Genomic DNA, 27,992 nt, shown 5'->3' with positions numbered 1-27,992 from the left:
CTCCTACACCTCTTCCACCTCCTCCACCTCCTCCACCTCTTCCACCTCCTCCATCTCCACCTCCTTCATCTCCACCTCCTACATATTCTCCTCTTCCTCCACCACCTCCTACATCTTCTCGACCTCCTCCGTCACCGTTTCTTCCTCCTTGTCTGCGTCGGGCTGTGGAGTAGGTGGCTCCACGGTGGTCTCAGGCGGCTCGGAGTCTGAGTTCCGTTCTCCCGTGGTCTCCTCCTCTTCCTCCCCCTCCTCCTCTTCCTTCTCCTCCTCTTGCTCTTCCTTCTCCTCTTCATCCGCCACTGGCAGCTGAGGAACACAACTCATTGTTTCTTTCTCTCGTCTCACGTTAACACCGTCTGGTACGGGCCGAGGGCGTTAATCCAGCGCTTGCGGCTGTCCGTGCGTGCGTGCGTGCATCAGTGTGTCCATGCATGCGTGCGTTAGTGTGTCTGTGTGTGCGTGAATCAGCGCGTGCTTCCATGCGTGCATCCGTCAGTGCATGCGTCCGTAAGTGCGTGCGTCAATGCATCCATCAGTGCGTGCGTCAGTCCGTTCGTCCGTGCTTTGAGAGCGGTACAGAATCCATGCGTGCACGTGGTTGTTCTCCCTGGTTTTAATCGTCGATTCATTCCGGGCCGCGGCAGGGACGGCCCTCGCGAGTTTGATGCTTCCTCCCAATGACCCTTCCAGGGCCCCCCTTTCTTAAATCATAGCCACGCTGGAGGGGGGGGGGCACCTTCCCACACACGTGACTGCTGCAATTCGGCCAAATTATGTGCAGAGAAACGCTGAGTGCGATGAACGGTGTTTTTGTCCATTCGTTGGTTACAGGGCTGAGACCATCGGCTCGCTACTCCTGGGACCGCGGTGGAATCTCTGAAGTTGGGCGGCTCAGACCTGGATTGGAACCCAGGCTCCACAGTGGCCCTGACCTCTGGGCCACCCACGCGGCCTCTCAACCTCATGGTTATTCCGTCGCAAAGATCACGCGCGTATCCCGTCCCGAACCTGATCCCGATCTGATCCTGATCCTATCCAAATCGAGCATCCCCGGTGGCCTCACCTCGACGGATGGAGGCTCCTCTTCCCCCGCCTCCTTCTCTTCCCCCGCCTCCTCCTCCTTCACCTCCTCTACCTCCTCCTTCTCTCCCACCACCTTCTCGTCTTCCTCGTCCTCCTCCTCGTGGTCTCCCAGCTCCTCTGGGGCTGCGCTCGCTCTCTCGCTCGGCGCTTCAGCCCCCGTGCTCTCATCGCGCTCTGGGGACGCACGGAGAGGGAGAGTGTCTATGTATGTCTGTGTGTATGGTGAACTTCTTTCACACCATACGTAGCCACCCGAGATAATTGTAGGCGCGGGACTAGTGGACGTGGTGGTATAGTGGTGGGGGTGATGGTGGTGTAGCGGTGGTGGTGGTAGTGGTAGTAGTGGTGGTGTGGTGTTGGTGGTATAGTGGTGTTGTATGTGCGTATGTTGAACTTTCGCGCCGTACATAGGCAAGCATGGCTAATCGGAGTTGCGGGGGAAGGACAACAAATTAACACACAAAAAGCAGTTCTTCAAGAGATGGTTTACAAGTGCATAGCTCCAGTGGCTTCCTAATATCAGCCGCAGAAGCGCATCTCAAAGTGTGGGGAGCGACGCGGTGAGTTGCGGAGGGGCCACGTTGCGGCGCATTGCCACCCAGGGGTGCCGCGCTCACCGCGGCTGCCCGCAGGAGACGGCCGCTCCTCCCCAGCGTCGTCGTCACCGCCGTGAGCGGCGTCGCCCGCCTGGGAGAGGAGACACGGAGTGGGCCTCGCACACCGCCTGCCGGTGAACCCCATGTGAACCCCATGTGAACCCCATGTGAACCCCATGTGAACCCCATGTGAACCCCATGTGAACCCCATGTGAACCCCATGTGAACCCGACGCACGCGCTCCGCACTCGCGCGCACGCACGTGGTCTGGAACGGGCCGGCACGGTCTGGCGCGGTCTGGCACAATCCGGCACGGTGCGGCGCGTGTGTCGTGAGAAAACTCGGCGAGTCCTCTTCCTGGGTGAACGAGCACAGTGGTGGTGATCATGGTGGTGATGGTGGTGGTGATGGTGGTGATGGTGGTGGTGGTGATTATGGTGGTGATCATGATGGTGGTGGTGATGGTGGTAGTGATCATGGTGGTTATCATGGTGATGGTTGTGATCGTGGTGGTGATGGTGGTGACAGTGGTGGTGGTGATGGTGGTGGTGGTGGTGATCGTGGTGGCGGTGAGGTGTGGGAAGGTGTAAGACCCAAGCCACTTTGGGCTCGCCTTCCCATCAACTGGAAGTGAGAAGTGGTGGTCATGGTTATTTATGCCACCACCGAAGATGAATATCAGTGGGGGATACAAGCAGGGCCGATGAGTCAGATGCCTTCTATGACCTCCTGTCACAGGTGCTAGCTAAACTAGCCCCTTGGGATAGAGTCATCTTGTTGGGTGACTTTAATTCCCAAGTTGGTCATGATGCTGGCACCTGGTCTGAAGTAATTGGAAGCCATGGGCCAGTGATGATGATGACGGTGATGGTGACAGTGATGATGATGACGATGGTGATGGTGGCAATGGCGGACCATGGATAGAAACCGGTCGGCTTCCTCCACTCCGATCACCGGGCACGCATTTTCCTGTCCGCCCGTTCACACCGCCCGCACCGGATGATCGCGACGATAATGACGATGGATGATCGCGGCGCTGACTTCCACACGAAGCAAGGAGCGCCGCTTACCAGGGGATCTCCCGGGCTGCTCAGCTCGGGACTCCCAACCTCACTTCTGTCGGTCGACTTGGGCATATTGTCCATCTGTGAGACAACATCAGCAGCAGCCGCAACAACAGCAGCAGAAACAACAACATCAGCAGCAGCGCGAAAACGCTGCGGATCGATGGCCTCCCTCCGCTGTCTCCTCCAGAGGAGCGAAACGAGCGCTCTGCTCCTCTGTACGGCCTCGTTCAGTCTGGCCTCAACTCAACATCACCTCCAGATCTCATCATCATCACCACCACCACCAGATCACAGTCATTACCAGCACCACCAGATCTCATCACCACCACTACCAGATCTCATCACCACCACTACCAGATCTCATCATCACCACCACCAGATCACAGTCATTACCAGCACCACCAGATCTCATCACCACCACTACCAGATCTCATCATCATCACCACCACAAGATCACAGTCATTACCAGCACCACCAGATCTCATCACCACCACTACCAGATCTCAACATCACCACCGGAGTAGCGAACCGAGCGCTCTGCTCCTCTGTACGGCCTCGTTCGGTCTGGCCTCAACTCAACATCACCACCAGATCTCATCATCATCATCACCACTACCAGATATCATCACCACCACCACATCTCATAATCGCCAGCAGATATCATCACCACCACATCTCATCATCACCACCAGATCTCATCGTCAACACCAGATCTCATCACCACCAGATCACAGTCATCACCAGCACCACCAGATCTCATCACCACCACTACCACTACCAGATATCATCACCACCACCAGATCACATCACCACCACCAGATATCATCACCACCACCACCAGATCTCATCACGACTAACACCAGATCACATCACCACCAACAGATATCACCACCACCACCAGCAGATCTCATCACCACCACCAGATGTCATCACCACCACCAGATCTCATCACCACTACCACTACCAGATATCATCACTACCACCACCAGATATCATCACCACCACCACCAGATCTCATCATCTCTGTCTTGCCAAGGCAAAGCAGGTGACTCAGCGACTCTCTCTTGACAGGGCAAAGCACGTGACTCAGTGACTCTCTCTTGCCAGGGCAAGGCAGGTGACTCAGAGATTCTCTCTTGCCAAGGCAAAGCAGGTGACTCAGCAATTAACCCTTGCCAGGGCAAAGCAGGTGACTCAGCGACTCTCTTGGCAGGGCAAAGCAGGTGACTCAGCGACTCTCTCTTGACAGGGTAAAGCAGGTGACTCAGCCACTCTCTCTTGACAGGGTAAAGCAGGTGACTCAGAGAGTATATCTTGCCAAGGCAAAGCAGGTGACTCAGCGACTCTCTCTTAGCAGGGCAAAGCAGGTGACTCAGAGATTCTCTCTTGGCAGGGCAAATCAGGTGACTCAGCTACTCTCTCTTAGCAGGGCAAAGCAGGTGACTGCTACTCTCTCTTGCCAAGGCAAAGCAGGTGACTTAGCGACTCTCTCTTGCCAGGGCAAAGCAGGTGACTCAGCTACTCTCTCTTGCCAGGGCAAAGCAGATGACTCAGCGACTCTCTCTTGACAGGGTAAAGCAGGTGACTCAGCCACTCTCTCTTGACAGGGTAAAGCAGGTGACTCAGCGACTCTCTCTTGCCAGGGCAAAGCAGGTGACTCAGAGATTCTCTCTTGCCAAGGCAAAGCAGGTGACTCAGCAACTCTCTCTTGACAGGGCAAAGCAGGTGACTCAGCGACTCTCTCTTGACAGGGTAAAGCAGGTGACTCAGCCACTCTCTCTTGACAGGGTAAAGCAGGTGACTCAGAGAGTATATCTTGCCAAGGCAAAGCAGGTGACTCAGCGACTCTCTCTTGCCAGGGCAAAGCAGGTGACTCAGCGACTCTCTTGACAGGGTAAAGCAGGTGACTCAGCAATTATCTCTTGGCAGGGTAAAGCAGGTGACTCAGAGATTCTCTCTTGCCAAGGCAAAGCAGGTGACTCAGCGACTCTCTCTTGCCAGGGCAAAGCAGGTGACTCAGCGACTCTCTCTTGACAGGGCAAAGCAGGTGACTCAGCGACGCTCTCCTGCCAGGGCAAAGCAGGTGACTCAGAGATGATCTCTTGCCAGGGCAAAGCAGGTAACTCAGCGACTCTCTCTTAGCAGGGCAAATCAGGTGACTCAGAGATTCTCTCTTGCCAAGGCAAAGCAGGTGACTCAGCTACTCTCTCTTGCCAGGGCAAAGCACGTGACTCAGCGACTCTCTCTTGGCAGTGCAAAGCAGTTGACTCAGAGATTCTCTCTTGCCAAGGCAAAGCAGGTGACTCAGCTACTCTCTCTTGCCAGGGCAAAGCACGTGACTCAGCGACTCTCTCTTGGCAGTGCAAAGCAGGTGACTCAGAGATTCTCTCTGCCAAGGCAAAGCAGGTGACTCAGCAATTATCCCTTTCCAGGGGAAAGCAGGTGACTCAGCCACTCTCTCTTGCCAGGGCAAAGCAGGTGACTCAGAGATTATCTCTTGCCAGGGCAAAGCAGGTGACTCAGAGATTCTATCTTGCCAGGGCAAAGCAGGTGACTCAGCGACTGTCTCTTGCCAGGGCAAAGCACGTGACTCAGAGATTATCTCTTGCCAGGGAAAAGCAGGTGACTCAGCGACTCTCTCTTGCCAGGGCAAAGCAGGTGACTCAGAGATTCTCTCTTGCCAAGGCAAAGCAGGTGACTCAGCGACCGTCTCTTGCCAGGGCAAAGCAGGTGACTCAGAGATTGTCTCTTGGCAGGGCAAAGCACGTGACTCAGCGACTGTCTCTTGCCAGGGCAAAGCAGGTGACTCAGCTACTCTCTCTTGCCAGGGCAAAGCACGTGACTCAGAGATTCTCTCTTGCCAAGGCAAAGCAGGTGACTCAGCGACCGTCTCTTGCCAGGGCAAAGCAGGTGACTCAGAGATTATCTCTTGGCAGGGCAAAGCAGGTGACTCAGCGACTGTCTCTTGACAGGGCAAAGCAGGTGACTCAGAGATTCTCTCTTGCCAGGGCAAAGCAGGTGACTCAGAGATTCTCTCTTGCCCATTGCTCGGGGCACTGCCGTTACCGTGAGGGACACGAGACTGGACAGGGTGTTGCCCCGCGACAGCCGAGCGAGGCTGCTGCTCTGCCTGACGGCCATCCTGAGACGCTCACGGACGCTGTTCATGGCCTGCACCTGTTCGGGGACAAGTTCAAATCCCGCCCATCAATCCGGCCCGTCCGTCCGCTCGGCATGGTGGTCAATAGATTAGGCACCAATTTGTGGGGAAGCTTCATCCCCTGGTGTCGACTCGTCACCCGCTGTGGGAATGCGGGAAAATTTCCACCACAACGGTGGGTCAAGGAGTCAAACTCAGGTCTGCCCTGGCTTTTATCGCTTCACATTCGCCTCGGATCAGCGGCTCTTAACGGTTCAAGGAGTCTGCGGTGTCTCTCTTTCTCTCTCTCTCTCCGTGGTCGCGTGGATTTTTATCAGGGTCCCTCTGGGGTTATTTTCCCCACCCTGCACATTGAGAATCGATGCCACCATGCGTTGAGAGTCATTTGGCTCCTTGGTATGAATTTCCACACGACGATGATGATGAGTCACTTAGCAGCTCAGTGGGGCCTTACCTGATCAAATAATACAGAAGTTTTAATAGTTGAGTTCAGAGTCTCATTTGTAAGGAGGGAGCTTGGTAAGCAGAACGACGTGGGGATTGATGGCTGAGATACTGGGAGATACACGGAGACCTATCAAGACACACAGAAGATGTACAGAGAGACACACGGAGACCTATCAAGACACAGAAGATGTACAGAGAGACACACGGAGACCTATCAAGACACACAGAAGAGGTACAGAGAGACACACGGAGACCTATCAAGACACAGAAGAGGTACAGAGAGACACACGGAGACCTATCAAGACACACAGAAGGGGTACAGAGAGACACACGGAGACCTATCAAGACACACAAGATGTACAGAGAGACACACGGAGACCTATCAAGACACACAGAAGATGTACAGAGAGACACACGGAGACCTATCAAGACACAGAAGAGGTACAGAGAGACACACGGAGACCTATCAAGACACACAGAAGAGGTACAAAGAGACGCACGGAGACCCATCAAGACACAGAAGATGTACAGAGAGACACACGGAGACCTATCAAGACACAGAAGAGGGACAGAGAGACACACGGAGACCTATCAAGACACAGAAGAGGTACAGAGAGACACACGGAGACCTATCGAGACACACAGAAGAGGGACAGAGAGACACACGGAGACCTATCAAGACACACCGAAGTAATATGATGAAAGGAAATGTGTAATTCCCTAGCGTCAAGTTGATGTTGTGCTGCCATGCGATGAGAACTCTGAAAGAGACTCAGGACAGGATTCGCATTCACGAGGGGGCGACCTGGGTCAAGCAATGGAAGGCAATGCTTGCTGACCCGGACACTGGACCGTCGACTCGTCAGGATCTATCCCTCTGTGGTGCCGGCTCGGCGATTCCGACACGGCCGTTGTGAACTTAATGGCCCGCACGGCCCGCATGGCCTGCACGGCCCACCGAAGCCGCACGTGGTCCCCACCTGGGCCTCAGAGTCGTGGTTGCCCAGAGCTCGTTTGGGCTTCTGCACAATGACGACAACACACGGGGGAGACATGGGGGAGAGACACGGGGGAGAGATACTATGGTGTGTGTGTGTTAATACTATGGCGCGCGTGTTAATACTACGGTGTGTATGTTAATACTACAATGTGTGTGTGTTAATACTACAATGTGTGTGTGTTAATACTACGGTGTGTGTGTGTGTGTGTTAATACTGATGTAGTGACATCGCTGGATGTCACCATGCTGTGGGTGCATTACCGGCCCTAGAGGGGCAAGGCGTGCGGTGCAGCGACATCGCCGGTTACCACAATGCTGTGGGTGTAGTACCGGCCCTAGAGGGGCACGGTGTGCGCTGAATAATAGCGCTGGATGGCACCACGCTTTAAGTGCAGTGCCGACCCTAAAGGACAGGGTGCGTGGGTGCCGACCGAAGGATGGGGTTGTGTGAGGCCATGGCACTCTGGTTGACCCGGGAAGACACGTGACCGGTTAAGTTGACAGAGGGGCCCCAAGAGGGAGCTAGGGGGGGTCACGTGATTGGGACCCAGATCCTTCCCGAGGATTCTGGAAGGTGGACGTGGCCAAGGGCAGAGTAGGCCACGCCACAGAGACTATAAGCCGTCTGGCTACCATCAAAGATTTGTTCATGAATCCAGATATACAAACATGGACATAACTTCAACCGTGAAGATGAGTTCAAATTGAGCAATCATTGGAAAGCTGTTATTAACCAGGTAAAAAAAGATTTAACTGCGCATAGTTGTCCCATCTTATTTAAACAGGTACAAGTCTATTTTACCGAGTCAATTGCATCCCCAGCGTTTAACAGTGCTGCTATTTATAGTTTAGGCGCCAACATCGGCTGTAGCTGCAGTCGCCGCTGCTTCGCCCCCCCTCCCCCGCGCTTCTCTCCCTCAACTCTCGCTTTTAGCCCCGCCCACTTACCCCCACCCCCCGCACAGTCTCACATCCCAGTCCCTGACGTCCACACTTATATAAACTCCTTAGCCTCGGCATCTCCCACTTTAGTACAACATTTTTGCTGTGATTTTCACACCTGATGATCATTGGAGGGATGTTATTAACCAGGTAAAACCTTAACTGTTTATGGTTGTTCCATCATATCTGCCGGGCACTAGTCTATTTTTTCCTAGTTAATTTCCCCCCGCATCCCCAGCGTTTGGCATTGTTGCTGCATTGGCACTCATGCACCGCCCGTGCTTCTGGTGTTGTTGGTACACTTGGGCTACGCCCATCCCCAAACCTTCATGAACAGTTTGCCTTTAGAGGCTGACCCCTTTTGCCTGATGACGACCGCTTTGTGTTGTGATCGAACGTCGTGATTTACATTTTTTTAAAAAATTTATCTTTTATTTTATTTTTATTTTATTTACCTACGTGACTTTACCTAACGATTTATCTTCTTTCAAAGTTGCAAGATGCATCCAGGCGCACCTGCTTTTGCAACGACATAAGGGGCTGGGCGGCGTGTACCGCGCCTCGTGAGACGCGTGCTACACTCGAAGACGTGGAGCCCGTCCAAGCCTGCGCTTGGGCGGGCTCCAAAGCGGAGGCTGGCGGGGGGATGGCATGGTGCGACGGGATGAACAACTTCGACGGCGGAACACCTCTCCTCGTCCTGGGAGCGGGCTCGTCGTGTGGGACAACTGCGGCCTGCCGGGACACGTCTGGTCGGATAACCGTGTGGTGCGATGACGCCTCTCCGGACCGCCGCCGTCATTCGCCCGACCGTCCTCCGCTCCACTATGTCCCAAGGCGAATCGCGACACATCACACGCTCGGCCCCTGAATCCACCTCACTCATCGTGTTCGGATGGTTTTCATTCCCGTCGAGTGTCGGGGCTTGGGGGTTCGGATTTTGCTCGGGCTGACTGGCCTCTCCGACCGGGTCAGTGATCAGAGTTGGCCCTTAGAGTGGCAGCCGTGGCTGTGGGTTAATCCGCTGTTATTGGAATGATAGAGGGGGTTGAAATTAGAATGCTCGTCGATACCGGTGCGTCCGCGACTATAATTTCCGAGATTTTTTTCTTTCGGCCCCATAAGTGTTGTACCCTATGTCCAGTCGGGGTTCCGTGCTTTGCCACGAACGACAGCTCATTGGACATCATTAGACAGATAACGGCAGAGGTGTGTATTGGAGATATCAAATTGATGGGACGAGTTCTTCTGTCAACATTCCTTGCTGTTCCTTGCTTGCTCGGGACTGACTTCCTGGGGACGATGCCCCTGAAAATTTTAATTTACCAAGGTTGTCTCGAATTGCCATCGGGCCACCGCATGGCCTTTTTGCCTTCTCCCACTCAATTGCGCACAGCCAACGCCACTGTACAAGCTCTAGCGAGTAGGACCGTAAATATTTCTCCCGGCACGCAAATGTTGGTTGCTTTACGATTGCAGAAGCCACTTGACCAGGAGGTGACTGCGGGAGGAATCCTTCTAGGACCTTTAAACAAAGCCATTCGTGGGTTGACGTTGGTGGGGACCCAGACTCTGGTTTTCCAATGACCAGGAACCGCTCGTTCAGGTCCTTAATGCAGGGTTGGACACGTCTGTCATACAGCAGGGCACCGTGCTAGCCCACACGTCGCCAGCGCTTTGTGAGGAAAACATCATTGGCGGGGTGGGGGTCACGTCAAATATAGAGCCACAACAGGTTTCCGATGAAAAGTGGATGGATACACGTTGTTCTGAAAATTCTGAATTGTCCGAGTCTCAGAGGAGGGAGTTGAGGGCACTTTTGCGTGAATTCTCTGACGTGCTTAGCAAAGGCAAATTTGACATCAGCCGCACTACCCTTTTGAGTCACCACATCGATACGAGCGAAGCTGCTCACATCTGGCAGAACCCCTACCGGTTGAGCCCCACAGAAAAAGACCACATATGGCTGGCGGTGGATGAAATGTTGGCCGCCGATATTATCTCGCCATCCACCAGTCCGTGGGGAGCCCCGGTTGTTCTTGTTAAAAAGCAGGAGTTTGTGCTTCTGTGTTGACGTCTGTAAACTTAATAAGATCTCTTTCTCGAATCGACGATTTCCTGGATGCTCTGGCAGGAGCACATTATTTTTCAACTCTTGACCTCCTATTGAGATTTTGACAGTTGCTCCTAGATGAGTCTTCTAAGCCCAAGACAGCCTTTCATACACCACAAGGATTATTTGAATATAATTGGCTTCCGATGGGTCTTCAATCCGCTCCGACTACGTTCCAGCGATTGATGGAAACTGGTTCTGGCTGGCCTCCAGTGAGGCTCATGCCTGATATATCTGGACAATGTTGTCGTTTTTAGCCGTACTTTTAAAGAACATCTGGAATGGTTACGTGTGGTCTTTCTTAAGATGCGTGCGGCGGACCTCTAATTTAAACTGCAGAAGTATCACCTGCTCCAAAAATCATTTCGGTACCTTGGCCACATAGTCAGTAAATCAGGCATAGCCACAGACCCGGACAAAACCGCGCATGTGCGTTCTTGGCCGACCCCCACGTCGGTGGGGGAGGTGCGGAGTTTGATTGGTTTTACATCCTATTTACCACCGTTTTGTCGCCGCGTTCGCCAATATCGCCAAACCTCTCCACGCCCTGATGGCAAAGGGTCAGAAGTTCCATTGTGGGGAGGAAGAGGCCGCATTTGTTGTGCTCCAGGATGGCTTGGTGAACGCCCCTCCCCTCCGATCATTCTTGATACGAACGCTAGCAACACCAGAATTGGCACTATTCTGTCTCAAGTCGTGGATGGCGTGGAGAGTGTTGTAGCATATGGCAGCAGAGTGCTGTCTCCAGCCGAACAATGCTACTGTGTCACACGCCGGGAACTTTTGGCTATAGTTTTTTTAGTGCAGCTGTATTGCCCCTATCTTTATGGCAGACGCTTTTAGGTGCGCTCTGACCATGCAGCCCTACAGTACGCGCTGCATATTGAACAGCCGTCTGGCCAACTTTCACATTGGTTGGAAGTCCTGCAGGACTATTATTTTTCTGTCTCCTCCTGCAAAGGTACCCGACACACAAACGCGGATGCCCTGTCGCGATTGCCAACGAGCGACGGGTGCGCGTGCTTCTCGGGCTCGGGGTGCTGTAAGATGGCTGCTGAGGTCTTGCCCCCTTTCCTTGCGGCGTCGGTTGAGGTTGATACCCCTAAAGAAGCTGACGGTCCTAAGGCGCATGGTGCCGTTATTGGCTTGGACCATGCAGAGTGGGGACGGCCTCCAGGTTGAGGACGCTTCCCTGTTAAAGTTACGACGCCATATCAAGGGGGCGGACGGGGGTGGGGATCGAATTAGCCTCTGTCATCCTCAGAGGTGGGTTGCTTATGCATTGGGACAGAGGGTTGCGCCGTTACAACATCGCAGTGCCCACTGTCCTGCGGAGTTAAATCATCTGGGCGGTGCACAAGCGACTGCTGCACGTGGGTGTGCATAAGACGCTTGCCACACTTCAGCTCGACTTCTTCTGGCCCGGTATGGCAGAAGATGTCGCTATTGTATTAAGGGGTGTGTGCAGTACGCTCGGAGGAAATCCCCTTCTAAACCCTGTTGTCCACCGTTGCAATCGATTTGAGTATCCCGCATAAAAGAGCTGGTCGCTCTTGATGTCCTCGGTCCATTTCCTACCACCCCTCGTGGGAATAAGAATTTACTGGTGGACGTCGAATATTCTTCGCGGTGGCCGATGGCCTGGCCACGTCCCAACCAGTCGGCGGTGGCCATCACCAAGGCATTCCTCGACGGCTATGTGATGGACAAGGGTGCCCCTGAGCACCTTCTGACCGATCAGGGTAACAAAAAAAAATATTCTAAATCGCCACGGGAGGTGTGTGATTTGTTGGGAACAAAGAAAGTACGTACGTCGCCCTACCACCCCCAGACGGATGGAATGGTGGAGCGGTTGCACAGGACTCTGACTTCCATATTGAGCCATCAGGTCAGCGAGTCCCAGCTTGACTTTCCCGGGGTACTGGCTGCCTATAGAATGGCCCCTCACGCATCCACCGGCTACTCGCCATCTTTCTTTGTTATGTACGGGAGAGAACACGACCCCCCAATTGATGTCCAGTTACACATCCCTGTTGACGATATTATTGCCCGGGTCGACGTAGCCCTTAAGGGTTTGGGACACATTACTGCAGACATGGCAGGATCGGAAATCGCTGCAATCCAAAAAAATGCTAAGACACCTATTAGCAACATCAGTAAAGATGAGCGCTTTGAGCTTTCTCAATTAAAAAAGATGACATCGTAATCCTCTCTGGCGACAAGAGCAATGCCACAGTTATCATCGACAAAATCACTTACAATAACAAAATTCAGGACCTACTCAATGATGGTAGCTATACCAAAATTTAAAGAGACCCCACTAACCGCCTCATTATGAAAACCAACAATATCATCACTGATTCGACATCTTTGATCAAACCAACCAAGTGGTTTTCCTTAAAACCCTCTGCTGCTAGACCACCCAGATTGTATGGCTTACCAACGTCCTATAGTCTCCACCATTGACTCACCCACCTACAAACTGGCCCGATTTCTGTCTGAGACCTTGCAACCATTCACTGGTAAGACCACCTCAGCTGTACACAGCTCACTTGGTATCGTTAATTAAGGACGTCTCACTATCTCCAGGTGATTTGCTCGTTAGTTTAGATGTAGTCTCTTTGTTTACCAAAGTTCCTGTGCCTGATACCATTGCAATAATTGAAGATTTGGTCCAACAAGGAGGACTGAATGCTGATGTATCGGCCCTGGTTAGACACTGCCTCACCAACACTTACTTCACCTGGAATAGAACATTCTACAAACAAGTTGAAGGTACCCCAATGGGTTCTCCCTTTATTCCAGTTGTAGCCAACGTTTTCATGGAAAAATTTGAGACAGATGCCAATCAGGCATCCACTCTATGTCCGTCCTTGTGGAAGAGGTACGTAGATGACACGTTTGTCATCTGGCCACATGGCCGACCAGCTCTGAGCCAATTCCTCAACCACATAAATTCCATACACCCAGCCATCATATTCACCATGGAGGTGGAAAAGGATGGCAAGTTACCATTCTTGGATGTTTTAATCGAAAAGAGACCAGATGGCTCAATGGACACTCTGTCTACCGGAAAGCCACCCATACAGATCCCTACCTAAAACCTGACTCCCACCACCATCCATCCCAGAAGAATTCCCTCATCAACACTCTACACCATAGAGCTTGATGTATTTTCGACCATCACCACCTCGCCAGTGAACTGGAACACATACACCAAGCGCTCAAGATGAATGGATATTCAGACTACACAATCCGTAAAGCTATCACCCCAACCGTTGGGAAATAACCATCTGAGGACCCAATCAAAACCATCACCTTGCCATACATAGCAGGGGTCACTAAAAAGATTTCCAAAATTATTAGCAAACACAACATCCAGGTTTGATTTAACACAGTACATACAATTCGTGATCTGATCCCATCTGTGAAGGATGTGATCCCTGACATGCAATACCCCGGTGTCTACAAACTATGCTGTGTCTGCGGCAGTAGTTACGTTGGGGAAACTAAGCGACATGTCTTGGACCGCGCTCGTGAACATAAGGCAGATCTGAAACACGGTAGGACCAATACCTCGGCCGTGGCTGATCATTCGTTTAATGCGGAGGGCTCACACGAAATAGATTTCTCTAAGACGAAGGATTTTGCAAGCCCACTGGCAATCAACAAAGATTCGTTCATGAAGCCATCCATATTTATAGACACAGACACAATTTCAACCCAGAAGAAGGGTACAAACTGAGCAATCATTGGAAGGACGTTATCAACCAGTTTAAGTCAATATTGGCTGTGATGTTCCCATCGTACCACCTTCCGATGTTAGTTGTGCTTTACGCCCATTTCAAACTTGCGCTTTCACAGCCACTTCGCATGCCAACCCATGCGTTGCGGCTCTGCGATCTTCCATTAACATGCTAATCTCTCATTAACATGCTAATCTCTCATTAACATGCTAATTTTCACCTAGCAGCCCTTTGATTGGTGGAAAACCAACCACCGTCGGGTTGGCTGCCCACCACTTACAGTACATTATCATTGGCTGCTGACATTTGGGCTACGCCCATTTCAAACCCCTTATAAACAGTTTACTTTGGAAGTGAACCCCCCTTTTCCTGAAGACGACCGCTTGTGCTGCGATCGAAACGTCGTAGCTTTTGGTTATTTTTTGTTATTTTCTTTGAACCTATCTACGTGACTTTACCGAAAGACCCAAGAATATGAATTTCTGCAGTCACGAAAGCTTTAAGTCAATATTCATGGTGTGTGTGTTAATACTACAATGTGTGTGTGTTAATACTACGGTGTGTGTTAATACTATGATGTGTGTGTTAATATAATGGTGTGTGTGTTAATGCTGGTGGTGGTAATGATGGTGGTGGTGATCATAGCGATGGTTGTGATAGTGATGATGGTGATGGTGGTGATCGTGATGACTATGGTGGTAATGATGGTGGTGATGGTGGTGGTGATCATAGCGATGGTTGTGATGGTGATGATGGTGATGGTGGTGATCGTGATGACTATGGTGGTAATGATGGTGGTGATGGTGGTGATGGTGGTCATGATCATAGCGATGGTTGTGATGGTGATGGTGGTGATCGTGATGACTATTGTGGTGATGGTGGTGGTGATCATAGCGATGGTTGTGATGGCGATGATGGTGATGGTGGTGATCGTGATGACTATGGTGGTGATGATGGTGGTGATGGTGGTGATCGTGATGACTGGTGGTGATGGTGGTGGTGATCGTGATGACTATGGTGGTGATGATGGTGGTGATGGTGGTGGTGATGATGGTGGTGATCGTGATGACTATGGTGGTGATGATGGTGGTGATGGTGGTGGTGATCATAGCGATGGTTGTGATGGTGATGATGGTGATGGTGGTGATCGTGATGACTATGGTGGTGATGATGGTGGTGATGGTGGTGATGATGGTGATGGTGGTGATCGTGATAACTATGGTGGTGATGAAGGTGGTGATGAAGGTGGTGATGGTGCTGGTGATGATGGTGGTGATCGTGATGACTATGGTGGTGATGATGGTGGTGATGGTGGTGATGGTGGTGATGATGGTGGTGGTGATGGTGATGATGGTGGTGATGGTGGTGATGGTGGTGGTGATGATGGTGGTGATCGTGATGACTATGGTGGTGATGATGGTGATGATGGTGGTGATGACTATGGTGGTGATGATGATGGTGATGGTGGTGGTGATGGTTGTGATGGTGGTGATGGTGGTGATCGTGATGACTATGGTGGTGATGATGGTGGTGATGGTGGTGATGATGGTGGTGATCGTGATGACTATAGTGTTGATGATGGTGGTGATCGTGATGACTATGGTGGTGATGGTGATGATGGTGTTGGTGATGGTGATGATGGTAGTGATGGTGGTGGTGATGATGGTGGTGATCGTGATGATTATGGTGGTGATGATGGTGGTGATGACTATGGTGGTGATGATGATGGTGGTGGTGATGGTGGTGATCGTGATGACTATGGTGGTGATGATGGTGGTGATGGTGGTGATGATGGTGGTGGTGATCGTGATGACTATGGTGGTGATGATGGTGATGGTGGTGATGGTGGTGATGGTGGTGATCGTGATGACTATGGTGGTGGTGATGGTGGTGATGGTGGTGATGATGGTAATGATGGTGGTGATGGTGGTGATGGTGGTGGTGATGGTGGTGATGGTGATGACTATGATGGTGATGGTAGTGGTGATGGTGGTGATGGTGATGACTATGATGGTGGTGATGGTGGTGAGCGCTCACCTCAGCCGGTTGCTTTTGCAGTGGAGGCAGTCTGTGTCTGACACGCACACAAACACAGACGCGGTCAGCGCTGGTGTCACCTCTGCACGCAGCCATCGCTCCCTTCCTTCTGCCAGGTCCCGCAACCACCGTGCACGGCTCTCACGGTCTCACCACCACCATTATCACCGCTACCACCACCAACACGACGGCCACCACCAACACCATCACCATCATCACCACCACCACCATTATCACTGCCACCACCACCAACACGACCGCCACCACCACCATCACCACCACAACCAACACGACCGCCAACACCATCACCTCCATCACCCTCAACTCCACCACCACCACCATCAACTCCAAAGACAAAGATCCCCAATATAGCCTTAACAGACTGTAAGGGCAAGTGCTGTTAGCGAGCACCTATGAAGGCTGGAATGGTACACGAGGGGGTGATGGTAGTGATGGTAGTTATGGTGGTGACGGTGGTAGTGATGGAAGTGGTAGTAGTGATTGTAGTGATGGTGGTAGTGATGGTGGCAGTGATGGTGGTAGTAGTGATGGTAGTGATGGTGGTAGTGATGGTAGTGATGGAAGTGGTAGTAGTGATTGTAGTGATGGTGGTAGTAGTGATGGTGGTAATGGTAGTGACGGTGGTAGTGGTGATGGTGGTAATGGTAGTAGTGATGGTGGTAGTGACGGTAGTAGTGACGGTGGTAGTAGTGACGGTGGTAGTAGTGATGGTAGTGACGGTAGTAGTGACGGTGGTAGTAGTGACGGTGGTAGTAGTGACGGTGGTAGTAGTGATGGTAGTGACAGTAGTAGTAGTGATGGTAGTGATGGTGGTAGTAGTGATGGTGGCAATGATGGTGGTAGTAGTGATGGTAGTGATGGTGGTAGTGATGGAAGTGGTAGTAGTGATGGTAGTAGTGATGGTGGTAGTGATGGTGGTAGTGATGGTGGTAGTAGTGACGGTGGTAGTAGTGATGGTAGTGACGGTAGTAGTGATGGTGGTAATGGTAGTAGTGATGGTAGTAGTGATGGTAGCAGTGATGGTAGTGACGGTAGTAGTGATGGTGGTAATGGTAGTAGTAATAGTAGTAATGATGGTAGTAGTGATGGTGGTAATGGTAGTAGTGATGGTAGTAGTGATGGTAGTGATGGTAGTAGTGACAGTGATGGTAGTGATGGTAGTAGTGATGGTAGTGACAGTAGTGATGGTAGTGACAGTGATGGTAGTAGTGATGGTAGTGATGGTAGTAGTGATGGTAGTGACGGTGCCCACCTACCGCCGGCCGTGCGGCTGCCGCGTGCTGCTGGCGAGGGGGCCGTAGCGGCGCGTCTGGAAGGGCTCCCGGCCCAGGGCCACGTAGCCGTGGCCGCTCTGCAGCTCCGAGCCGTGAGCCAGCGGCAGCCCCTCCAGCGAGTACAGCCTGGCGGTGGGGACACCGTCGTCATCAACACCATCAACACGAACATCACCATCGTCACCATCGTCATCATTATTATTACCACTGTCATTACCACCATCATCATCACCATTATCACCACCATCATCATCATTATAACCAACATCATCATCACCATTATCAACATTACCATAATCATCGTCATCACCACCACCATTACAACTATCATCAGCACCTGCAGCACCACCACAGACCCCACCGCTAGCCCCACCACCGCTCGTCCCATCACGGTAGCCCCACCGCTACCGGCCCCACCCCGGCAGGCCCCACCACCCCGGCGGGCCCCCCCCACCCCGGCGGGCCCCCCCCACCCCGGCGGGCCCCCCCACCCCGGCGGGCCCCCCCACCTGCGCACGATGCCACTCCGCAGGGTGACGCGCTGGGAGACGAGCTCCAGGACGCGCTCCCAGCTGGCAAGGACGCGGCGTGGAACGATCACCCTGACGGGCGCCTGGCCAGACTCTCCGTTCACAAACACGCTGCACGCACACACGCCGTGCACACACACACACACGCCGTGCACACACACACACGCCGTGCACACACACACACACCGTGCACACACACACACCGTGCACACACACACACCGTGCACACTCACACGCCGTGCACACACACACACACACACCGTGCACACACACCGTGCACACACACACACCGTGCACACTCACACGCCGTGCACACACACACACACACGCCGTACACACACACACACACCGTGCACACACACACACACCGTGCACACACACACACCGTGCACACTCACACGCCGTGCACACACACACACACGCCGTACACACACACACACACCGTGCACACTCACACGCCGTGCACACACACACACACACGCCGTACACACACACACACACCGTGCACACACACACACCGTGCACACACACACACACCGTGCACAGCGCACACATGCACACTGCGCGCACTCGGATATGGATACATTATCACACACACACACAGACACCACTACACACAACAACAACAACCGCCATTCGCCACTAAGTGGCGGTGACGTCACCACGACGCTTGTGCCAGGCTATGTGCACGTTGAGGCTACGTGAAGTGTCGAACGCCCGCTGGCAGGAGGTCACGGGGCAGACCCAGGTGCCACGGGTCGACTGACTGAGATGACTGGCTGATGCACCACCTGCGCCCCCTACTGTGCCAACCTGCTGTGCTTTAGCCACCCGGCGCTCCGCTCGTTGTTGTGAGCGTAGCTTCTCCGCCCTCCGTTGTTGTTGGAGGGCGACTGCCTCCAACTGCCCAGCAGCGTCCTTCACGAGCCTCCTCCACAGAGGCCGATCTTGACACCGCTGGTACCAGTCATCGGCAAGTCCACTCAGCTCCACGTCGTCCTGTACCACATCACTCCATCTCTTCTCTAGCCCGTGCCGCGCCCATTTAGCCCTCCTCGATACGGCCAAACAAAAGCTGTTTCGGCATGCGGTGGCTGGGCATGCGGGCTACATGACCCAGCCAATGCAGCCTTGCTTGCCAGAGGAGCTCACCGATGGGATTTTGTCCAGATCTTTCAAGGATTTATGAGCTCCTTACACAATCCAGCCTGGAACGTAGGCAGGCTAGCCTAAATGTTTCTAACGGGCAAAGATGTTCCATTAGGGAGGTCCACGTTTCGCAAGCGTAGAGAAGGGAGGGAATGACCGTGGCCGAGAAGACCTGAAGCTTAGTGCGGATCGACAGACCAGGTAGCTTCCACATAGCGTTATGCAACCGATGAAAAGATAATGCCGCTCGACTGATTCGTAGTGAGACCTCTGCTGTCAAACTGGAGCCGGTCATGAGCACACTGCCCAGGTATGGGAAACTCTCCACTCTCTCCACAACTGCCCCATCACCAATTGGGACTTGTGGGGGTGGAGTGTCTGATGGTACAAAATACCCAGGCAGGTGCTTAGTTTTCGTGGGGCTGATGGTAAGGCCCCACCTCTTAGTGGCAAGCACCAGGTTTAGCAGCAGCGCCTCCAACTCCTCCTCTGAGTGAGCAGCAATTACCAGATCATAACATTGTTGAGCAATAGGGAGCCATCCCTTGACTGCACCCGGGCATCGATCAGCCTCCCATTGTATCTGTTCCAGATGGAAACTCCTCCAGTACAGCAATCAAAGGCTTCACGAACTACGCGGTCGAAATAGATGTCGAATAATGTGGGAGCCAGAGGACATCCCTGTCGCACCCCAAGGTGTACAGGGGATGGCTCTGACTCCCGGCCATGTAATTTTACCCGGGCCTGCTCACCATCATGAAGGTCCTTATTGATCGTGAGCAGAGGGTCAGGGACTCCAAAAGCACGAAGAACAACCAGAGCCTAGGTCAATAAAGCAGAGATGTAGGTCTTGATGGAATTCCCTACACCTCTGCTGTAGCAGACGGACAGAAAATATGGCATCTGTGCAGAACCGCCCTTTCCTGAAACCGCATTGGGGCTCCGCAAGCCTCTCCTCAGCGTGCCTGGCAAGGCGATGTTGAATAATCCTTGCCAGGACCTTTCCCGGCACACTGAGGAGTGAGATGCCCCTGTAGTTGTTACAGTCTGTACGGTCTCCCTTCTTAAAAGGGGGACCACCAGGGCATCCTTCCAATCCTGCAGAACCCGTCCAGTGGTCCAGACTGTTATGATGTCATAGAGGGCAGTCTGTGCACAAACGCGACCCTCCCTCAGCATTTCGCTTGGGATATCATCTCCGCCCAGTGCCTTTCCTGGTCTCAGACTCTGGATCACCTTCAGTACATCCTCAACAGATGGCACCTCGGCCAGCCACTCGCAGGGGGTGACTTCTTCCAATATTTGAGGCACCGCAACCTCAGCAGGGTCATCCTCACTTTGTGCCATGATGTTTTCCTGGCTGAGGGATTTTCCCTCCCCCAGGACCTCACAGAAATGCTCAACAAATCTGCAAACCTGTTCCTGGGGGTCGAAGATTGGATCATCGTTCTTTCCCCTAAAAATGGTAATAGGTGTGGCGCTGCAGGTTACTTTTTGATGGAATTAAGGAGCCATTTGTGATAGCGGGCCATTGAGGCAAACTCCATCACCTCAGAAACCCGCGACCACCACCCATCCTTGCAGCGCCTCACGGCTCTCCGAACCCCCAAGCGAAGGGTGCGGTAAGCCTCCTCATTCTCCGACGTGGAATGCTGTAGCCGATGAGAGTGGGCCTGTCGCTTTTTCTCAGCCAGGGTCTCTGGGGAGGTCTGGACCGTGTACCCAAAGCAGCCATTGCAGCTGCATGAGCCACAGTCCTAAACCTCGCCCATTTCCCCTCGACATCAGGCGGAGTGGGGGACGTTTCCAACCCCAGCCGCAAGCGATGATGAAATTCCCGCTTGCAACTTTCATCAGCTAGCTGATACCATGCCACTAAGAGTTTGAATGGGGTCCTGGGTGTACACCCACCACCGGAGTGGAAGAATGGCAGGCGCATCTTACAGATGACAAGTCGATGGTCAGTGGGTAGATCAGCTCCACGGTAGGTCCTGGTGTCAAGGACATGGGCCCGCATCCGCTGTTCCGTCACTATGTAGTCTAGCAGATGTTCTTGCTTTGACCAACACAGACATCATCACACACAGACATACATCATCACGCACACAGATACTATCATACACACACACCATCACACACAGACACATCACACACACAGACACCTTAACAAAGACAAAGATCCCCTGTATAGCCTGTAACAGACTGTAGGGGCAAGTGCTGTTAGCGAGCACCTATGAAGGCCGGCAGGACACACGATGGGGTGGGTGGCCAGCACCACGCCCGGCCGCCTTCGTCTCCCTAGTGGCGATGTTGACACACCACACAAGGTACTCATTTGAGGCTGAGTCGACCTAGGGGAGGCCCGGGACCGGTTCAGATAATCGTCACAGATCAGCTGTGGAGGAGTCTCTGTCACGCTCCTCCTCGTGGTGGCCCCCAGCCGAATCGACGGCCGCCACTTACTAGATGATGAGAGGCTCTGGGACCAGGTGCCGGATGCGGGACAGAGAGACGGTCACCCGCCGCTCCTCGGAACCCCGCAGCTGCGTCACCACGCACAGCGGGGAGACACCACGACACCATCACCAGCTCAACACGACACTCACCACGACACTCACCACGACACTCACCACGGTACTCACCACGGTACTCACCACGACACTCACCACGACACTCACCACGACACTCACCACGGTACTCACCACGACACTCACCACGACACTCACCACGGTACTCATCACGACACTCACCACGACACTCACCACGACACTCACCACGACACTCACCACGCACAGCGGGGAGACACCACCACACCATCACCAGCTCACCACGACACTCACCACGACACTCACCACGGTACTCACCATGACACTCACCACGGTACTCACCACGGTACTCATCACGACACTCACCACGACACTCACCACGGTACTCATCACGACACTCACCACGACACTCACCACGACACTCACCACGCACAGCGGGGAGACGCCACCACACCATCACCAGCTCACCACGACACTCACCACGACACTCACCACGGCACTCACCACGGTACTCACCACGCACAGCGGGGATACACCACCACACCATCCCGTCCATCACCAGCTCACCACGACACTCACCACGACACCACGACACTCACCACGGTACTCACCACGACACTCACCACGACACTCACCACACCACCCCGTCCATCACCAGCTCACCACAACACTCACCACGACGCTCACCACTACGCTCACCACTACGCTCACCACGACGCTCACCACACACAGCTGGGAGTTGGTCACCCGTGCCGGCCTTCACAGGCGCTGCCACTCGCTAACAGCACGTGCCCCAGCTGCCCAGCAGCCTGCTGGGGCTACTCGGGTGGTGTTTCTCACTCACCGCGTTCGCCCGCAGGGTCTCGAGGCAGCCGTTCTTGCCTCTCGGCTTCGAGCCTTTGGCGTCGATCTGCGCGTAACTTCACCACACACACGGGGCGGCGGGGGGGATGGCACGGGTGGGGGGTGCCACGGGTGGGTGGGATGTCAGGGCACGTGCCCCCTCCGCGCATCCCTCAACCGACCACTCGTACAACCTCGTCACCACTGCCTCGTCACCGCCACCACCTCGTCACCACCACCTCATCACCACCGCCTCGTCACCACCACCTCGTCACCACCACCTCGTCACCACCACCGCCACCACCTCGTCACCACCACCTCGTCACCACCGCCACCACCACCTCGTCACCACCACCTCGCCACCACCGCCTCGTCACCACCGCCACCACCACCTCGTCACCACCACCTCGCCACCACCGCCTCGTCACCACCACCTCGTCACCACCACCACCACCGTCACCACCACCTCGTCACCACCACCTCGTCACCAGGTCTGCCCGGCGTTACAGCTCCCAACCTTCATTTGTCATCAAGGCTCCGTGGGCCATTGGCGGGCCCCTGGTGGCCATTAACGCGCCCCCCCCCACCCCCCCTACAATACACAAATGGTGACAACACTCCCCATCAACATCATCATCATCGTCATCATCATCGTCGTCATAATCGTCGTCATCATCGTCGTCATCATCGTCATCATGATCGTCATCATCGTCATCATCATCGTCATCATCATCATCATCGTGCTGCTGTCACCAACCCCCACGATGGTGACAAATGTGCAGCGGTGGCACTGACACCCCCCTGAGTGAAGACCGCTGGTCGACCTCAACTTCACCTTCAAGGAATTTACATCGTGCCTCGGCGAAGGCGCTTCACGAAGAATGAAAGGGGTAGGTAGGTGAGAGAGGGGGTAGGTGAGAGGGGTAGGTAGGTGAGAGGGGTAGGTAGGTGAGAGAGGGGGGTAGATGAGAGGGGTAGGTAGGTGAGAAAGGTAGGTGAGAGGGGTAGGTAGGTGAGAGAGGGGGATAGGTGAGAGGGGTAGGTGAGAGCGGTAAGTAGGTCAGAGAGGGGGGTAGGTGAGAGGGGTAGGTAGGTGAGGGGGGTAGGTAGGTGAGAGAGGGGGTAGGTGAGAGGGGTAGGTAGGTGAGAGGGGTAGGTGAGAGGTGTAGGTAGGTGAGAGGGGTAGGTAGGTGAGAGAGGGGGGTAGGTGAGAGGGGTAGGTAGGTGAGAGAGGGGGGTAGGTGAGAGGGGTAGGTAGGTGAGAGGGGTAGGTGAGAGGTGTAGGTAGGTGAGAGGGGTAAGTAGGTGAGAGCGGGGGGTAGGTGAGAGGGGTAGGTAGGTGAGAGGGGTAGGTGAGAGGGGTAGGTGAGAGCGGTAGGTAGGTGAGAGAGGGGGGTAGGTGAGAGGGGTAGGTAGGTGAGAGAGGTAGGTGAGAGGGGTAGGTAGGTGAGAGAGGGGGTAGGTGAGAGGGGTAGGTAGGTGAGAGAGGGGGTAGATGAGAGGGGTAGGTAGGTGAGAGAGGTAGGTGAGAGAGGGGGAGAGGTGAGAGGGGTAGGTGAGAGCGGTAGGTAGGTGAGAGAGGGGGGTAGGTGAGAGGGGTAGGTAGGTGAGAGGGGTAGGTGAGAGCGGTAGGTAGGTGAGAGAGGGGGGTAGGTGAGAGGGGTAGGTAGGTGAGAGGGGTAGGTAGGTGAGAGGGGGGTAGGTGAGAGGAGTAGGTAGGTGAGAGGGGTAGGTAGGTGAGAGGGGGGTAGGTGAGAGGTGTAGGTAGGTGAGAGGGGTAGGTAGGTGAGAGAGGGGGTAGGTGAGAGGGGTAGGTAGGTGAGAGGTGTAGGTAGGTGAGAGGGGTAGGTAGGTGAGAGGGGTAGGTAGGTGAGAGAGGGGGGTAGGTGAGAGGGGTAGGTAGGTGAGAGAGGGGTAGATAGGTGAGAGAGGGGGGTAGGTGAGAGGGGTAGGTAGGTGAGAGAGGGGGGTAGGTGAGAGGGGTAGGTAGGTGAGAGGGGTAGGTAGGTGAGACAGGAAGGGATGGGGTCTCACTCGATCTTCTTGAAGCGCTCTCTGCCTGCCGCCACGTAGACGCCACCGGTTTGCAGCTCATCGAGATGCTCCACGCGGCTCCCGTGGCCCGGCGTGAACACGTTCCGGACGGCGCCGAACCGCGCCTACACACACACACACAGCTCCCACGTGTAGCCTCACACACACACACAGCTCCCACGTGTAGCCTCACACACACACACAGCTCCCACGTGTAGCCTCACACACACACAGCTCCCACTTGTAGCCTCACACACACAGCTCCCACGTGTAGCCTCACACACACACACAGCTCCCACGTGTAGCCTCACACACACACAGCTCCCACGTGTAGCCTCACACACACACACAGCTCCCACGTGTAGCCTCACACACACACACAGCTCGCACGTGTAGCCTCACACACACACAGCTCCCACTTGTAGCCTCACACACACACAGCTCCCACTTGTAGCCTCACACACACACACACAGCTCCCACGTGTAGCCTCACACACACACACACAGCTCCCACGTGTAGCCTCACACACACAGCTCCCACGTGTAGCCTCACACACACACACAGCTCCCACGTGTAGCTTCACACACACACAGCTCGCACGTGTAGCCTCACTAACACACACCTCCCACGTGTAGCCTCACACACACACACAGCTCCCACGTGTAGCCTCACACACACACACAGCTCCCACGTGTAGCCTCACACACACACAGCTCCCACGTGTAGCCTCACAAACACAGCTCCCTCGTGTAGCCTCACACACACAGCTCCCACGTGTAGCCTCACACAGACACAGCTCCCAGGTGTAGCCTCACACACACACAGCCCCCTCGTGTAGCCTCACACACACACACAGCTCCCACCTGTAGCCTCACACACCCACACAGCTCCCTCGTGTAGCCTCACACACACACAGCTCCCACGTGTAGCCTCACACACCCACACAGCTCCCAGGTGTAGCCTCACACACACACACAGCTCCCACGTGTAGCCTCACACACAGCTCCCACGTGTAGCCTCACCGACACACACAGCTCCCTCGTGTAGTCTCACACACACACAGCTCCCACGTGTAGCCTCACACACACACACACAGCTCCCACGTGTAGCCTCACACACACAGCTCCCTCGTGTAGTCTCACACACACACAGCTCCCACGTGTAGTCTCACGCACACACACAGAGGTCCCACGTGTAGCCTCACACACACACACACCTCCTTCGTGTAGCCTCACACACACACAGATCCCTCGTGTAGCCTCACACACACACACAGCTCCCACGTGTAGCCTCACACACACACACAGCTCCCACGTGTAGCCTCACACACACACAGCTCCCAGGTGTAGCCTCACACACACACAGCTCCCACGTGTAGCCTCACACACACAGCTCCCACGTGTAGCCTCACACACACACAGCTCCCACGTGTAGCCTCACACACACACAGCTCCCACGTGTAGCCTCACACACACACAGCTCCCAGGTGTAGCCTCACACACACACAGCTCCCACGTGTAGCCTCACACACACAGCTCCCACGTGTAGCCTAAAACACACACACAGCTCCCACGTGTAGCCTCACACACACACAGCTCCCACGTGTAGCCTCACACACACGCAGCTCCCTCGTGTAGCCTCACACACACAGCTCCCTCGTGTAGCCTCACACACAGCTCCCACGTGTAGTCTCACACACAGCTCCCACGCGTAGCCTCACACACACACAGCTCCCACGTGTAGCCTCACACACAGCTCCCACGTGTAGCCTCACACACACACAGCTCCCATGTGTAGCCTCACACACAGCTCCCACGTGTAGCCTCACACACACACAGCTCCCACGTGTAGCCTCACACACACGGCTCCCACGTGTAGCATCACACACACACAGCTCCTACGTGTAGCCTTGCACCTATCACGGCCGGCACGTCACAGGAGGGGGTGGGTGACCAACACCACGCGCGGCCGCCTTTGTCTCCCAAGCGGCGATGTTTAGACACCGCACCAGCTACTCTATTTTTTCAGGCTGAGTCGACCTAGTGGGGGGGGGGGGGGGGGGGAGGAGGCCCTGGACCGGTTCAGAAAGTCGCCACCGGTATTTGGTGTTGGCCATGGGCGGAAATCGAGGCCGTTCCGCATCAGCCGGGCGAACCCGTTAGTTGAGGTCGACCTACAGGGGCCATTCCCGCCATCTCACTGAGGCAACCGGTACATTCTCGTAGCGGTAGAGTATTTCACGCGCTATCCAGTACCAGTGGCCATCCCCGATAAGTTGGGCATTTGTGGAGCATCACGTGCTTAAACATAGGATCTCCCAACGGGTCATTACTGACCAGGGAAGTGAATTTGAGGCAGAGCTATTTCAGGCGCTGTGCCGGGAATTCGGAATCCAGAAGGACCGAACCACGCCATACCACCCCCAGGCAAATGGTATGGTGGAGCGCATGAACCAGACCTTAGCAGGGAAGCTCAACCAAATGGCGGTCGCTAATCAGCAGAATTGGGATGAACGCCTCCCCTACGCTCTCTTTGCCTACCCCGCCACGGTGTACACCTCCACTGGGCAGACCCCGTCGGGAGTCTCGCCTACCGCCAGATCTATTGTTTGGCGTCCCCCCCACCACAACCGGAGGAAGGGAGCCAGCCCGTGGAGTACCTGATGGGGACCCTGCGGGGGGCCCGTGGCCGGGCCTACCAACAGGAGGAGGCCGCCCATCAGCGGCAAGAGCCGTGCGCCCGCCCCCGTGCGGAGCCCCCCTTCTACTTGGCGGGCTCTAAGGTGTGGCTGCACCCCCGCGCGTAGGGGCCGGACAGCTGGGGTAGCTGACCACCTACCGGCATGGATCCTGGACCGAGGTGCGGCAGGTCTCCCCCTGGACGGTGCTGATCCAGGGCGGGGAGAGGGGCCGAGAGACGGTGGTCAACGTCCGCCGACCAAAACCATGGAGGGCGGCCCCGGCGGGGGAGGCACCCACCCTTCGGGTGCCCCGAAACCCTGGAATCCCCGCACCCCCCATGCCCCCCATACCCGCTTGCTTCATGCCGTACATGGGCCCCGCTGGGCCCCAGTTCCCAGCGGACCCTGGCCCGGCAAGTAGGCAACGGGCGCAGCGGCACTTAAACCCCTCCAGCCAGCGGACGCTGGCTGGAGGGGTTTAACGGGAGGAGCTTCTGGAATGGAGGCGGAGACCGCGGCAGAAGCCTGGGACAGCCGAGCCACCGCCCACGAAACCAGCCACAAGGGCTGGGCGAGTCCCACGGACTCCCCGGCGCTACTTGGTTGGAGCGACCCAGGCGAGGTGCTCCGGTCAGCCCGGGACTGGGACGGGCACCCCGGGGGGCTATGTGGTGGCACGACCACGGAGCAACTCCGCAAGCACCGCGATTCCCTCCCGGCCCC

General features: G+C 54.8%; 1 protein-coding gene across 1 annotated transcript; it reads right to left on the bottom strand.

Moving 5' to 3' along the window:
• Window positions 1-26: 26 nt before the first annotated feature.
• On the bottom strand, window positions 27-27,433 carry LOC142906371 (uncharacterized). Its single transcript, XM_076054029.1, has 13 exons — window positions 27,428-27,433; window positions 24,589-24,713; window positions 22,556-22,631; window positions 21,629-21,708; window positions 17,996-18,127; window positions 17,469-17,612; window positions 16,192-16,222; window positions 7,334-7,375; window positions 5,813-5,923; window positions 2,750-2,824; window positions 1,701-1,770; window positions 1,064-1,257; window positions 27-306 (listed from the first exon to the last, which is right to left on the bottom strand). Exons 1-13 carry the CDS (start codon window positions 27,431-27,433, stop codon window positions 109-111), a joined length of 1,284 nt encoding a protein of 427 aa, XP_075910144.1. The 3' UTR covers window positions 27-108.
• Window positions 27,434-27,992: the final 559 nt, after the last annotated feature.

Source organism: Petromyzon marinus, chromosome 64 (assembly GCF_048934315.1).
Source record: "Petromyzon marinus isolate PM22_M1 ecotype Great Lakes invasive population chromosome 64, UKy_Petmar_22M1.pri1.0, whole genome shotgun sequence".
In the NCBI taxonomy this organism is placed as follows: domain Eukaryota; kingdom Metazoa; phylum Chordata; class Hyperoartia; order Petromyzontiformes; family Petromyzontidae; genus Petromyzon; species Petromyzon marinus.
The sequence above is the reverse complement of the archived record's forward strand: the minus strand, read 5'-3'. Positions and strand labels throughout refer to the sequence as shown.

Coding starts and splice junctions, on each gene's coding strand:
- LOC142906371 (XM_076054029.1), bottom strand. Junction 7,376..16,191: donor TGCAAAAGCAACCGGCTGAG/GTGAGCGCTCAC, acceptor GTCATTGTGCAG/AAGCCCAAACGAGCTCTGGG. Junction 2,825..5,812: donor CCAGTCTCGTGTCCCTCACG/GTAACGGCAGTG, acceptor GTTGTCTCACAG/ATGGACAATATGCCCAAGTC.